General features: G+C 42.9%; 1 protein-coding gene across 1 annotated transcript in view; it reads right to left on the reverse strand.

Annotated features, from left to right (window-relative positions):
* The window catches only part of LOC139308455 (multidrug and toxin extrusion protein 1-like), a 36,129-nt gene extending 24,533 nt beyond the window's left edge, over positions 1-11,596 (reverse strand). Inside the window, exons 1-5 of the mRNA XM_070931983.1 lie at positions 11,295-11,596; positions 7,276-7,377; positions 6,304-6,372; positions 5,040-5,188; positions 1,074-1,116 (exon numbers count right to left, since the gene is read on the reverse strand). Of these exons, the coding sequence (XP_070788084.1) occupies positions 1,074-1,116; positions 5,040-5,188; positions 6,304-6,372; positions 7,276-7,377; positions 11,295-11,456 (525 nt within the window). The 5' untranslated portion in view covers positions 11,457-11,596. The remainder of the gene's footprint in view (positions 1-1,073; positions 1,117-5,039; positions 5,189-6,303; positions 6,373-7,275; positions 7,378-11,294) is intronic.
* Between the last annotated feature and the right edge of the window lie 3,261 nt (positions 11,597-14,857).

Genomic DNA, 14,857 nt, shown 5'->3' on the forward strand with positions numbered 1-14,857 from the left:
GTAGTACCAGGCTAAGGGCAGCACACTGCCTTAGCTCATGCCTATGATCTCATTTTGGCTTTGATCTGTATTATGTCATCTCACCTAGAGAGGATGGCATCTTGAGAGGGGGGGTGAATAATTTGTCCAATTAGAACACTGTTGCTGCCCTGCCTTTTTGCCTGCCTGTAAAAACTGTATAAAAAATAAAGCTCTCTGCGAGAGCGGGAAAAACATCTTTGATAAGAGCAAAAGCCTGGACCTCTAATTTATTACAATGGATTTCAATTCCCAGAATTCCCCAGCCAGCTTGAAGTCCATACATCTTAAACTTGCTAACATGGAGAAGTAGATGAGTACTGCTCATTAGATGAGTACTGACCTTCGAACAAGCAAAGTTAAAATCTCGGGTGTTTTCCCGCGTCATTTAAAAGTCTGTTAGTTAAAATGCTTTATATATATATATATATATGTAAGTTTTCACGGGTATATATGTGTGTACAGTTAATATTTCGGGTTTCTTCCCGTGTAATTGTAAACATATCCTTAAAAGGGTAGTAGCGACGTTTCGATGGAACGAACGTTTCATAGAAAAACATCAGTTACGATCTCACAGTTTGTCCATAGGCACCAAGCCGAGAACATCAGCCAGAAGATGATGGATGCGATTCCATCGAAATCTCTCTACTACCCTTTTAAGGATATGTTTACAATTACACGGGAAGAAACCCGAAATATTAACTGTACACACACACACACACACACACACACACACACACGCATATATATATGTGTGTGTAGGTCTTTAGTTATTCGAGTTTTCTCCCGCGTAAAATTGGAAGTGTCTTGGCGACGTTTCGACGAAGTCTCATTCGTCATCTTCAGGCTGGTGTTTTCGGCTTCGTGCTTCTAGGAGCAATGAAGGCTTCGTGCTTCTAGGAGCACGAAGCCGAAAACACCAGCCTGAAGATGACGAATGAGACTTCGTCGAAACGTCGCCAAGACACTTCCAATTTTACGCGGGAGAAAACCCGAATAACCAAAGACCTACATACAAACACCCGCGAAAGCCTCAGAAAAAGCTGGAAACTTACAGGCAGTGCTGGGATAAAGATCATGACATAAACCTGGGTAAGCCTGGAAAGACACACAAAAAAAATGGCATTAATTTCCAATTATTCAATTCCGTGAACATGTTCATGGCAGTCTTAAAAAACTCATATATTTTGTTGTAGCCTCTTCGGGCACCACATTGTGAGCTCTAAGCGGCTTCTTTGAAGAAACCCTGTCTTGTGACATCCCTCAAAACTTTAAAGAATAAATATATATATATATATATATATATATATATATATATATATATATATATATATATATATATTAAAAAGATATAAAAGTCTACTTAATTACATTCAAAAGGTCCAGTTTTGTGGGAAATTTTATGAGGGGATCATCTGATCTTGTGAAAGACTAGATATTTTGAATGGATGCTCTTTACTCGTTTTAGTTCTGAAAGAAGATCTTAATTGCTGTGAATCTTGAATGGATGTCCTTACTTGATTTGAATTTTGAGTGATTTCTTAATCGATGTGAAGTTTGGATAGTTTTCTTAATCGGTGTGAATTTTGAATGGTGTTCTTAATTGATTTTAATTTTGAATGGATGTTCATTATAGATTTGAACTTTGAACCATTTTCTTAATTGATACGAATTTTGAATGGTTTCTTGAGGTGAATTTTAAATAGATTTCTTAATTAGAATATAATTCTTTTATTGGCCAAGTGTGATTGGACACACAAGGAATTTGTCTTTGGTGCATATGCTTTCAGTGTACATAAAAAGAAAAGATACATTCGTCAAGAATCATAAGGTACAACACTTAATGATAGTCATAGGGTACAAATAAGCAATCAAATCATACTAAGAAACAATATAAATCGTAAGGATACAGCAACAAGTTACAGTCATACAGTCATAAGTGGGAGGAGATGGGCGATAGGAACGATGAGAAGATTAATAGTAATTGATGTGAATTTTAAAAGATGTCCTTAATTGATTTGAATTTTGAATGGAGGTTCATTATAGAGTTGAATTTTGAACCATTTTCTTAATTGATACAAATTTTGATGCTGTTTATTCATTTGGATTTTCAGTGATTTCTTAATTAACATGAATTTCGAATGCTGTTCTCAGTTGATGCCGGTTTTGAATTTTCAAAGAATAATCTTTACTCGATGTGAATTTTGAATGGATATTCTTTATGGAATAAAACTTCAAAGTGATGTTCTTAATAGATGTGAATTTTTAAGGGATGGTCTTTGTTGATTTGAAAGATTAACACAGGCATTGGCTGTAGCAACCACAAAGCAAATTAAAAACAGCACATCAATTGTAATCACGGCTGGAGTTACAGTAATAGAGTTGGCAGGGACTTGGAGGTCATCTAGTCCAACCCCCTGCTCACGCAGGAGAGCTATACTAGAGATTCGAACCGCCGAACTGCCGAGCTTTCTGATTGACACGCTCAGTGTTTTAGCCACTGAGCCACCTAGCTAGGTTATTGGAGTTGGAGGTATGTGACAGGGTAGTCAAAAAATCAAGATGGCGCCCGAGACAATGGGATTCAAACCTTGCCTCTAATTCAGACGCCATCTTGATTTCAACTCCCAGAATTCCCCAACCAGGCCCTTCCAGCATGATACACAGCTAGTCCTCAAATTATGACCACAGTTGAGCCCAAAATTGCTATTGCTAAACGAGACTGTTGTGAAGTGAGTCTCGCCCCATTTTACGACCTTTCTTGCCACGGTTGTTAAGTGAATCTGGCTATCCTAATCACTTTGCTTGTCAGAAGGTCGCAAAAGGGGACCGCATGACCCCAGGACATTGCAACCGTCATAAATATGAACCAGTTGTGAATTTTGATCCCGTGACCATGAGGACGGTAAGAGTGAAAATGGTTGTAAGGCTCGCAGATCACTTTCTTCAGTGCCATTGCAATTTGAACGGTCACTAAATGAATTGTTGTAAGTCGAGGATTACCCGTAATTCTATCCCATCATCTTCAAAACAATCCAGAAAAAAGGGATCACATGGACAAAACAGTCCCAGAAGAATTTTTAACCCTTCAATGAAAGCTGTCCACAGGTGAAACCCCCCTTCAACTCATCCCACAAGGCCCAAAATCCCCACTCCCACCCACCACATTGCTTTATCTTGGAAGAAAGTTTTCCTTAACAGAGTTGGAAGGGATCTTATAGGTCATCTAGTCCAACCCCTCCACCCAACCCCTCCACCTACACCATTTCTGACAAATGGCAGTCCAATCTCTTCTTAAAAACCCTCCAGTGATGGAGCAACTTCTGGAGGCAAGCTGTCTCACTGATTAACTGTCAGGAAATTCCTCCTTAGTTCTAGGTTGGTTCACTCCTTGATTGGAATAGAGATGAACAGAGTTGGAAGGGACCTTGGAGGTCATCTAGTCCAACCCCCCCGCCCAAGCAGGAGACCCTACACCATTTCTGACAGAGGGCAGTCCAGTCTCTTCTTGAAAGTCTCCAGTGATGAAGCTCCCACAACTTCCGAAGGCAACTTCGGGGTGAGATACCACCAGTACACTGATGACACCCAGCTGTACATCTCCACCCCAGGCCACCCCAACGATGCCCTTGAAGTGATGTCCCAGTGCCTGGAGGCTGTGCGGATCTGGATGGGGAGGAACAGGCTCAAGCTCAACCCTTCCAAGACTGAGTGGCTGTGGTTCCCGGCATCCCGATATAGTCAGCTGACTCCATTGCTGACTATTGGGGGTGAGTCTTTGGCCCCCACAGAAAGAGCTCGCAATCTGGGAGTCCTCCTGGATATGCAGCTGTCCTTGGAGGAACATCTGACGGCTGTAACCAGGGGGATCTTTTGTCAGGTTCACCTGATTCGCCAGTTGCGGCCCTTTCTTGATCGGGATTCCCTGTGCACAGTCACGCCCTCGTCACCTCTCGCCTTGACTACTGCAATGCTCTCTACATGGGGCTCCCCTTGAGGGGCACCCGGAGGCTCCAGCTGGTCCAGAACGCAGCAGCGCGGGTAGTGATGGGAGCAGCATGGCGCTCCCATGTAACACCGCTCCTGCGCGAGCTGCACTGGCTCCCAGTGGTCTTCCGGGCGCGCTTCAAGGTGTTGGTCATCACCTTTAAAGCGCTCCATGGCATAGGGCCTAGCTATCTTCGAGACCGCCTGCTGCTACCGACGACCTCCCATTGTCCCGTGCGCTCCCACAGAGAGGGCCTCCTCGGGGTGCCATCAGCCAAACAATGTAGGCTGGTGACCCCCAGGGGGAGGGCCTTCTCTGTGGGGGCACCTACCCTCTAGAATCAGCTGCCCCCAGAGATAAGGAGAATCCAAGACCTCGGTGCCTTCTGCCCTTAAAACCTTCTTTTTCCAGCAAGCCGGGCTGGCTTAAGAAGAAATTTTTAAATGTTTTAATTGGTTTGTGATTTTTAATTTTTGGGCCAAATTTATATAGATTTTAATTGTTTTTAATATTTGTATTTCATGTTTTTAATTCTGGCTGTGCACTGCCCTGAGTCCTCAGGGAGAAGGCCGGTATATAAATTGGAAATAAAATAAATAAATAAATAAAATAAACTTCTCTTCCATGGGTTGATGCTTCTCACTGTCAGAAAATTTATCCTTATTTCTAGGTTGAATCTCTCCCTGATCAGTTTTTAGCCATTGTTCCTTGTCTGGCCTTCAGGTGCTTTGGGAGAATAGCTTGACCCCCTTCCTCCTCTCTGGGGCAGCCCCTCAAATATTGGAAGATGCTATCCTGTCTCCCCTGGTCCTTCTCTTCACTAGACTATCCAGGCCCAGTTCCTGCAACCGTTCATCGTATGTTTTAACCTCCAGCCCCCTCATCATCCTGGTTGCTCTTCTCTGCACTCTTTCTAGAGTCTCCACATCTTTTCTATAGTGTGGGGACCAAAACTGGGCACAGTCTTCTAAGTGTGGTCTTACTAAGGCTTTTATGGAGTGATATTAGTACCTCCCTTGATCTCCTTTCTCACCTGGAAACTTCCGGATCCTGCCGGATCAGCAACAGAAGCTGTTCTGTGTTGATAAAAAATGCCCAGCATGGGAAACAGCAGAGGAGAAGAATCAGGATGCCTTGTTGGAGGATGGTACCCACCCGTTTCATGTTCTTCCCGCCGTACGTCTGGAAGAAGAAAGGGGAAAGACCAAGGAAATGGGTTTATGCAAAAAGCCTATCTGTAGGAATCTTCTGGGCACCAATGGTTAGCTTCGGCCAGGTTTGTTTGTGGCTATGTTAGGATGCTAGGCTGATTCCTGTTTTGATTCCACCTCCAGGATCTGTCAGTCCTCCTCCTACAGTCACCCTTTGATTGGTTATCTCTCCTCCTCCTCCTCCTCCTCCTCCTTGCAAACCCCACTACTTTCTAGTACTGGTGGTGTTACCTAATCAGGCAATGAAACTGTCAGCACTTCAAGCTGCATTTTACTCTAGTGCTGACATAAGAAGGAGAAGCGGAGGCGTCTGGAAAGGGACGTTTGACTTTTCACCTACTTATTTTCCCTGGAGATAATATCCCCTAGGAGATGGGATGGGAGGGGGGAAATTCCTTTGAGCTGGAGCAGTAGATTAGGGGTAGAGTGACTTGGAAGATGGCCAATGAGTACAGGGGAGTGGGGAACAGAAAGGGAGGGTTTTGGGTCTGGAAGTCAGTGTTGGCTTTGATGGAGTCAGGTCTAGAATGTCGTGCTTAATAAATAGGAGTTTTTTTCATCAAAGACTTTGTTTGAAATGCAATTTATTTGAGACGACCTCGAATCCTGACAGAAACATTTGCACGAAAACCACCAAGCTCAGAGAGCACCAAGGATCCCACAGTTAAGCGATTTTATATAATTGTCTCAGGAGCGCCTTCAAACCATGAAATAGCAAAAGAGAATATGGAATCTCTTTTGCAGAAAATTAAAAATTCCACTCTTTTGGATTTTGAAGGGGGCTCCCTCAACCCCAGATTTAGCCCATCCTGAATAGAGAAAAAAATCAGGAAAATGGATTGTATTTTTTTCTTTCCGTATCTGGCAAACTCCGAGCTTGGACAGAAACTCCGCAGAATTCCGTTTCTGTGGGTGTGGCTTGGTGGGCGTGGCAGGGAAAGGATACTGCAAAATCTCCATTCCCACCCCACTCTGGGACCAAACAGAGGTGGTATTTGCCAGTTCTCCGAACTACTCAAGATTTTCGCTACCGGTTCTCCAGAACCTGTCAGAACCTGCTGGATTTCACTCCTGATTATGACCCACCTGAGATATTAATGTGTCACAAGCCGAGGACAGCCCAAAACCTATAGAAATGCCAGTCACGTTGATCACCTAAAAACAGGAAGAAAGAGGAGGAAAAATTTAGAAAACCCAGAGATTACCTATCTGTTGCTATTCTTATCCAAAATCATAAGAGGGAGATTATAAAAGAGGTTAAGGTTTAATCCCTCTTTTAATCCTAATATTAATGCTCTATTTGTAAAATTTACATTTTAAACTCCAAGCTCGCCTTTTAATTTCCAATTGCAGCTACACCTTCATAGCAATAACACACTGCAGCTAGTCCTCAATTTATGACCACAACTGAGCTCAAAATTTCTTCCCACCTCCCCATGTTTTATTTGTTTTATTTTATATAACATTAAGTTTCCATCAAATAGCGTGTGGTCTGGGTGCAGTTATTTTTAAACAATCATAATCCACGTATTTGTTGTAGTATTCATCACAATAATATTAATAATATAATAATAACAATAATACTTAACATCATCTTTAACAACTCTCCACGTTAACATTTCCTCTTTTTATGTCTCCTCTTTTCTAACTTCTTTCTGTCTCTATTGTCTACCCATTGATAAATTACATCCCATATCAAAAAATATTGTTTCTTCTTTATCCTTAATAGTGAGCGTTAATCTATCCATTTCTGCACATTCTAATATTTTCTTAATTACGTTCCCCTCTGACGGAATCTCATCATTTTTCCATTGCTGTGCAAATACAATTCTAGTTGCGGTTAGTATGTGCAAAACCAGATATATAGTCTTTTTAATCATATTTTTCTTGTTGCTAAGCGAGACATTTGTTAAGTGAGTTTGGGGTTTCCTTGTGGTCTTCCATCCCAAGCAGAAACCACCAGGGCTGACTCTGTTTATCTTTTGGAGGTCACCCAATAGTCAGCTGGTATGAAGATGAAGATGGAGGAGGTGGGAACACGTGAAAAGGGAAACTCACCGCAATGGCAAGAGTGACGGATGCCAATTCAACCTTCCCCATGTGGCCGCAAAATATCGTGCTGACGACATGGATCATGAACACCAGGAGCTGAATCACAGTCTAAGGGAAAAAAAGGTGAGGAGAAGGCAGGTGAAGATTTGAAACTCTTCAAAGTGCCACCCAGAAGTGTGGTAGAATAGGTTCAAATGGTGCAATAATAGCAATTTTAGTGTTCAGTTGTGGATTAGCAGTGTTTTTCAACTGAGGCGACTTTAAGATGGGTGGACTTCAACACCCAGAATTCCCCATCTTAAAGCATGCCTGGCTGGGGAATTCTGGGAGTGGAAGTCCACCCCTCTTAAAGCATGCTGCCTAGGGAATTCTGGGAGTGGAAGCCCACCCCTCTTAAAGCATGGCTGACTGGGGAATTCTGGGAGGGGAAGTCCTCCCCTCTTAAAGCATGCCTGGCTGGGGAATTCTGGGAGTGGAAGTCCACCCCTCTTAAAGCATGCTGCCTAGGGAATTCTGGGAGTGGAAGTCCACCCATCTTAAAGCATGGCTGACTGGGGAATTCTGGGAGTGGAAGTCCACCCTTCTTAAAGCAGGCTGGCTGGGGAATCCTGGGAGTTGAAGTCCATCAATTTTAAAGCATGGCTGACTGGAGAATTCTGGGAGTTGAAGTCCACCCTTCTTAAAGCAGGCTGGCTGGGGAATCCTGGGAGTTGAAGTCCATCCATCTTAAAGCATGGCTGACTGGGGAATTCTGGGAGTTGAAGTCCACCCCTCTTAAAGCATGCTGGCTGGGGAATTATGGGAGTGGAAGTCCACCCCTCTTAAAGCATGCTGCCTAGGGAATTCTGGGAGTGGAAGCCCACCCCTCTTAAAGCATGGCTGACTGGGGAATTCTGGGAGTTGAAGTCCACCCTTCTTAAAGCATGGCTGACTGGGGAATTCTGGGAGTTGAAGCCCACCCTTCTTAAAGCAGGCTGACTGGAGAATCCTGGGAGTTGAAGTCCATCCATCTTAAAGCATGGCTGACTGGGGAATTTTGGGAGTGGAAGTCCACCCCTCTTACAGTTTCCAAGGTTGAGAAACCCTGGATTAAAGTATTATAACCAAAAAATTTAAAGCTCCGTGATAGATTAAACTCATGCAATAACGCAGTTCAATACTGGGGCTTGAATCAGTTGTTCCAATCCCCCTAAATTTATCCATATCTTTGCTTCCCCTTTCAAAAAGGAAATCTTAAATAATTAAGAAATAAAAGGCAATAAAATATTTAAAAGAAGCCGCAGTTCACTAACGTTGGTCAAAATGCAACTCGGACTAAAACTTTGCAGCCGAACAGAATTCTTAATTTTTGACCGTAATAGAACAGCTCTCGTCCTGCAATTTCTCTCCCAAGATTGCAGAATCGATCTACATTTTGATTGAGAGATGCTTGCTTCACACCTGAGCATCAGGATAGGTCTCAAGGTGTAAAATCTAACCTCAAATCGGAGCTGTATAATATATCTGTGGGCACACAAGCATTGCCCTAGTTCCAGCATGCATGCGTACGCCAGCCAACTGATTTTCGGGCGCTTCCGAGCCTACCGGAAGTTGGGAAACAGGCCGTTTCCGGCCTCCAGAGGGCCTCCGGAGGGCTCGGGGTGGGGTGGGGAAGGCCGTTTTCACCCTCCCCAGGTTCCAAGAAAGCCTCTGGAGCCTGGGGAGGACGAAAAATGAGCCTACCAGGCCCACCGGTAACCTTTTTGCCATCACATCCCAAAAGCGGAAGGAGCGCAGGGGGCCGCGTGCGCATGCGCAGGGGGGGAGGCAGGATGCGGGGGGGGCATTGAATTATGGGTGTGGGCACGCATGCCCGCAACCCACCCCCACACTTCCCTCACTTTTGGCATGTGACAGCAAAAAGGTTAACCATTGCTGCCCTATAGCATTCCAGAAAAATGGTTGTCCAGTCTCTTCTTAAAAACTTCCAGTGTTGGAGCATTCACAACTTCTAGTGGCAAGCTGTTCCACTGATTAATTGTTCGCACTGTCAGGAAAATTTCTCCTTAGTTCTAGGTTGCTTCTCTCCTTGATTATTTCCCATCCATTGCTTCTTGTCCTGCCTTCAGGTGCTTTGGAGAATAGCTTGACTCCCTCTTCTTTGGGGCAGCCCCTGAGATATTGGAAGACTGCTATCCTGTCTCCCCTGGTCCTTCTTTTCATTAAACTAGACATAATGCAACTGTTCTTCATATGTTTTAGCCTCCAGTCCCTTAATCATAGCAGCCCCTTAGATATTGGAGTTAGTTGTCAAGGGAAGTTTGGTTGCCACGAAACCACAAACAGCTAACAAATTTAATAAATAAATAAAGTAAAAACCCTCAAAGTGCTTTTTTCAAAAGGCAACTGAACTTCCTTTGTTTGTTTTTTGTTCCCTTGAAAAACATTTCACTTCTTCAGAACTGAAGAAGCTTCTTGGATGAGAAGCGAAATGTTTTCAAGGGAAAAAAAACTTAAAAAGTTCAGTTGCCTTTGGAAAAAGGCCTCTGGGGACAACCATGACTTGGTGGAACCAGGATGACTGAGAATCTCTATAAAAAAACAAAAGAAAAATGAAAGTCGGCTGACCATAGCTGAGCCAAGATAGAATAAGGTGAATCTTGGAGTCCTAGTGGACAATCGCATAAATCTGAGACAGCTGTGTGCTGCAGCTGCCAAAAAAGCCAACACAGTTTATTTATTTATTTATTTATTGGTTCGATTTATATGCCGCCCTTCTCTGGAGATTCAGGGCAGTTTACAGTGCTTTTAAGCAATAGATGTCATACTTTTGTATATACCTGCTTAGTAGGGCTTTCAGCCCCCCCAAGCGATGTTCTTTTTTTATACAAAGTCAGCTTATTGCCCCCACAATCCGGGTCCTCATTTTACCGACCTCGGAAGGATGGAAGGCTGAGTCAACCTTGAGCCTGCTGAGAATTGAACTCGCAGTAATTGCAGGCAGCTGGCAGCTAAGTGCTACTTTAACAGCAGATTTAGTCTGCTGTACCACCAATGCAGTTCTAGGCTGCATCAACAGAGGGATAGAATCAAGATCACATGAAGTGTTAATACCACTTTATAAGGCCTTGGGAAGGCCACACGTGGAATACTACATCCAGTTTTGGTCGCCGCGATGTAAAAAAGATGTGGAGACTCTAGAAAGAGTGCAGAGAAGAGCAACAAAGATGATTAGGGGACTGGAGGCTAAAAACATATGAAGAACGGTTGCAGGAACTGGGTATGTCTAGTTTACTGAAAAGAAGGACTAGGGGAGACACAATAGCAGTGTTCCAATATCTCAGGGGTTGCCACAAAGAAGAGGGAGTCAAGCTATTCTCCAAAGCACCAGAAGGCAGGACAAGAAGCAATGGGTGGAAATTAATCAAGGAGAGAAGCAACTTGGAACTAAGGAGAAATTTCCTGACAGTCAGAACAATTGATCAGTGGAACAACTTGCCACCAGAAATTGTAAATGCTCCAATGCTGGAAGTTTTTAAGAAGATGTTGGATAACCATTTGTCTGAAGTGGTGTAGGAGGAGGTGAAGAACGGTTGCAGGAACTGGGTCTGTCTAGTTTAATGAAAAGGAGGACTTGGGGTGACATGAGAGCAATCTTCCAGTATCTGAAGGACTGCCACAAAGAAGAGGGAGTCAAGCTATTCTCCAAAGCACCAGAAAGCAAGATAAGAAACAATGGAGGAAAACTAATCAAGGAGAGAAGCAACCTAGAATTAAGGAGAAAATTCCTGAAAGTGACAACAATTAATCAGTGGAACGACTTGCCTCCAGAATTTATGGATGCTCCAACACTGGAGGTTTTCAAGAAGAGATTGGACAACCATTTGTCAGAACTGGTACTGGGTTTCCTGCTTCAGCAGGGGGTTCGACTGGAAGACCTCCGAGGTCCCTTCCAAACTCTGTTATTCTGTGACCTTTTTTAAAAAAAAACCTGCCTTAAGAACATCTCTAATGGGCTGCAAGTTTGCAAAGGGAAGAAGACTTACCAACGGCCCGGCCATCACCAAAATATTCTTCACCTCTTCCCAGAAATTGGAAGGAAACAGCCGACATAATTTCCTGCAGCAGGGAAGGACCGAACTCTTGGGATCTTCGTCGGATGAAGTACCAAGTGGGGGTTTTTCCAAGTCTGAAGCCCCTTGATCCATAGGTCGCGGGGTGGGGCGAAAGGATTTTTTTGAGGTTTCTAAGAAAATTGGGTTTCTTCTCCTTGATCTCGTTTTTTCACCCGCTGCAGGACGGACTTCAAGCAGATCTGGACTCCCGGACTGTCTTCTTCACAGTCCGATACCTTTTGGGCAAAGGGTGAGCGAGCGAGCCTGTCCAGAACCAATAAAAGACGGGGAGGAGCAGCCGGTTGGGAAATTCGGACGTGTGTAGACATGGGTGGGCAGTTGATTTGGGCCGCTGGGATGTTTCTAAGATTAATGATCACGGGGTCAAATGACGGATGAGGTTCCAGGAGCTGTTATGAAACTCGACTCTGCTGCCAAGTCAGATCTACTGGCCATTAAAAATAGCACGGCCCAAGAAGCGGGTACTCCTGCCTCCGAAGCTGTTGTTTATTGCAAGGTCCTAGTCCTCATTGGCAAGGACAGGGATTTGGGAACCCGCGTTTGATAGATGGAGGGAAGCTGCTTTTCGCTCCATGGGGAAGCATCTTTATTTATTGTTTATTTATTGATTCGATTGATATGCTGCCCTTTTCCGGAGACTCAGGGTGTCTTTTTTTTAAAAAAATATTTATTTATATGTCGCCCTTCTCCGGAGACTCAAGGCGGCTTACAATGCGCTAAGCAATAGCCTTCATCCTTTTGTATATTTATACAAAGTCAGCTTATTGCCCCCACAAACTGGGTCCTCATTTAACTTACCTTAGAAAGGATGGAAGGCTGAGTCAACCTTGAGCCTGGCGAGATTCGAACCTGCAGTAATTGCAGGCAGCTGGTCTTAAGAACAGGGTGCTTTAGACCACTGTACTACCAAGGCTTACAATGCGTTAAGCAATAGCCTTCATCCTTTTGTATATTTATACAAAGTCAGCTTATTGCCCCCACAATCCAGGTCCTCGTTTCACCTACCTCGGAAGGACGGAAGGCTGAGTCAACCTTGAGCCTGGTGAGATTTGAACTTGCAGGCAGCTGGTGTTACTTAACAGTGCTGTAGTCTGCTGTGCCACCAAGGCATCTTGTGTGCAAGGTGCAGCGGTGATGTACCACAAACGGAGAAAGTGTGTGAATACCACTTTATAAGGCCTTGGTAAGGCCACCCTTGGAATCCTGCATCCAGTTTTGGTCACCACGATGTAAAAAAGATGTGGAAACTCTGGAAAGAGTGCAGAGAAGAGCCTTGGTAGTACAGTGGTTTAAAGCACCCTGTTATTATTAAGACCAGCTGTCTGCAATTAAAGTAAGATCGAATCTCGCCAGGCTCAAGGTTGACTCAGCCTTCCATCCTTTCTAAGGTAGGTAAATTGAGGACCCAGTTGTGGGGGCAATAAACTGACTTTGTATAAATATACAAAAGGATGAAGGCTATTGCTGAGCACATTGTAAGCCGCCCTGAGTCTCCGGAGAAGGGCGGCATATAAATCAAATTAAAAAAAAAACAAAGATTGGGTGTTAAGTGAATTTCATTGTATAGGTATACTGTGTATACACGTACAATGACAAACAATAAAGTTATTATTATTAGTAGTATTAGTATTATTAGTATTAATATGAGGAGGAAGAGGACGAGGAGGCTGGAGGATAAAACATATGAAGAACGGTTGCAGGAACTGGGTATGTCTAATGAAAAGAAGGACTAGGGGAGACATGATAGCTGTGTTAAAATATCTCAGGGGCTGCCCCAAAGAAGAGGGAGTCAAGCTATTCTCCAAAGCACCTGACGGCAGGACAAGAAGCAACAGATGGAAACTCATCAAGGAGAGAAGCAACATGGAACTAAGGAGGAATTTCCTGACAGTGAGAACAATTAACCAGTGGAACAACTTGCCTCCAGAAGTTGTGAATGCTCCAACACTGGGAGTTTTTAAGGAGAGGTTGGATAACCATTTGTCTGAAGTGGTGTAGGGTTTCCTGCCTGGGCAGGGGGTTGGACTAGAAGACCTCCAAGGTCCCTTCCGACTCTGTTATTCTATTCTATTCCAAAGTAGAGGCAGTTAACAGAAGGACATAGAATAGAATAGAATAGAATAGAATAGAATAGAATAGAATAGAATAGAATAGAATAGAGGAATAGAAGAAGAATAGAAGAATAGAAGAATAGATTAGAAGAATAGAAGAATAGAAGAATAGAAGATTAGAAGTTTAGAAGAATAGAAGATTAGAAGAATAGAAGATTAGAAGAATAGAAGAATAGAATAGAAGAATAGAAGATTAGAAGATTAGAAGATTAGAAGAATAGAAGAATAGAAGAATAGAAGTATAGAAGAATAGATTAGAAGAATAGAAGAATAGATTAGAAGAAGAATAGATTAGAAGAATAGAAGAATAGAAGATTAGAAGTTTAGAAGAATAGAAGAATAGATTAGAAGAATAGAATAGAAGAATAGATTAGAAGAATAGAAGAATAGAAGATTAGAAGTTTAGAAGAATAGAATAGAAGAATAGAAGATTAGAAGAATAGAAGAATAGATTAGAAGTTTAGAAGAATAGAAGTTTAGAAGAATAGAAGATTAGAAGAATAGAAGATTAGAAGATTAGAAGTTTAGAAGAATAGAATAGAAGAATAGAAGAATAGGTTAGAAGAAGAATAGAAGAATAGATTAGAAGAATAGAAGAATAGATTAGAAGAAGAATAGAAGAATAGAAGATTAGAAGAATAGAAGATTAGAAGATTAGAAGAATAGAAGAATAGATTAGAAGAAGAATAGAAGAATAGAAGATTAGAAGATTAGAAGAATAGAAGATTAGAAGAATAGAATAACAGAGTCCGAAGGGACCTTGGAGGCCATCTAGTCCAACCCTCTGCTCAAGCAGGGATAGTATTCTGTTCTCAATTTACAACCACAGTTCTCGACTTAAAACCTTTTGATTAATGTCCGAAGTTGCAAGGGCACTGAAAAAAGTGACTTATGACCGGTTTTCATACTTACAACGCTTGCAGCATCCCCCTGGTCACATGATCGCAATTCGGGCACCTGCCAGCTGGCATGTATGTATTCACCACAGTTGCAGCCTGCCAGTGCCAGGATCACGCGATCACCAATAACCTTCCCAGTCGTCTTCTGACAAGCAAAGTCAACGGGGGAAACCAGATTCGCTTAACGACTGCACGATTCACTGAAGGACAGCCGCGATTCGCTTAACGATGGTAGCAAGAAAGGTTGTACAATGGGGCATAACTCACTTAACAACTGCCTTGCCTAGCAACCTGGAAATTTGGGGCACAGCAACTGTGGCCCTAAGCTGAGGACCAGCTGTATATAATGTCTCCGCTTAAAGAAGTAAATTAAACAAAAGGGCGATTAATCATTTCGTCCGAAACGAGGAAAAGCAAAACCTGTTATTTTATGTTTTTAAAATCAGCAAATAAAAGGACAGGC

The sequence above is a fragment of the Pituophis catenifer genome, unplaced genomic scaffold (genome assembly GCF_029215685.1).
Source record: "Pituophis catenifer annectens isolate HBS135680 unplaced genomic scaffold, rPitCat1.0.hap2 SCAF_1, whole genome shotgun sequence".
Taxonomy (NCBI): domain Eukaryota; kingdom Metazoa; phylum Chordata; class Lepidosauria; order Squamata; family Colubridae; genus Pituophis; species Pituophis catenifer.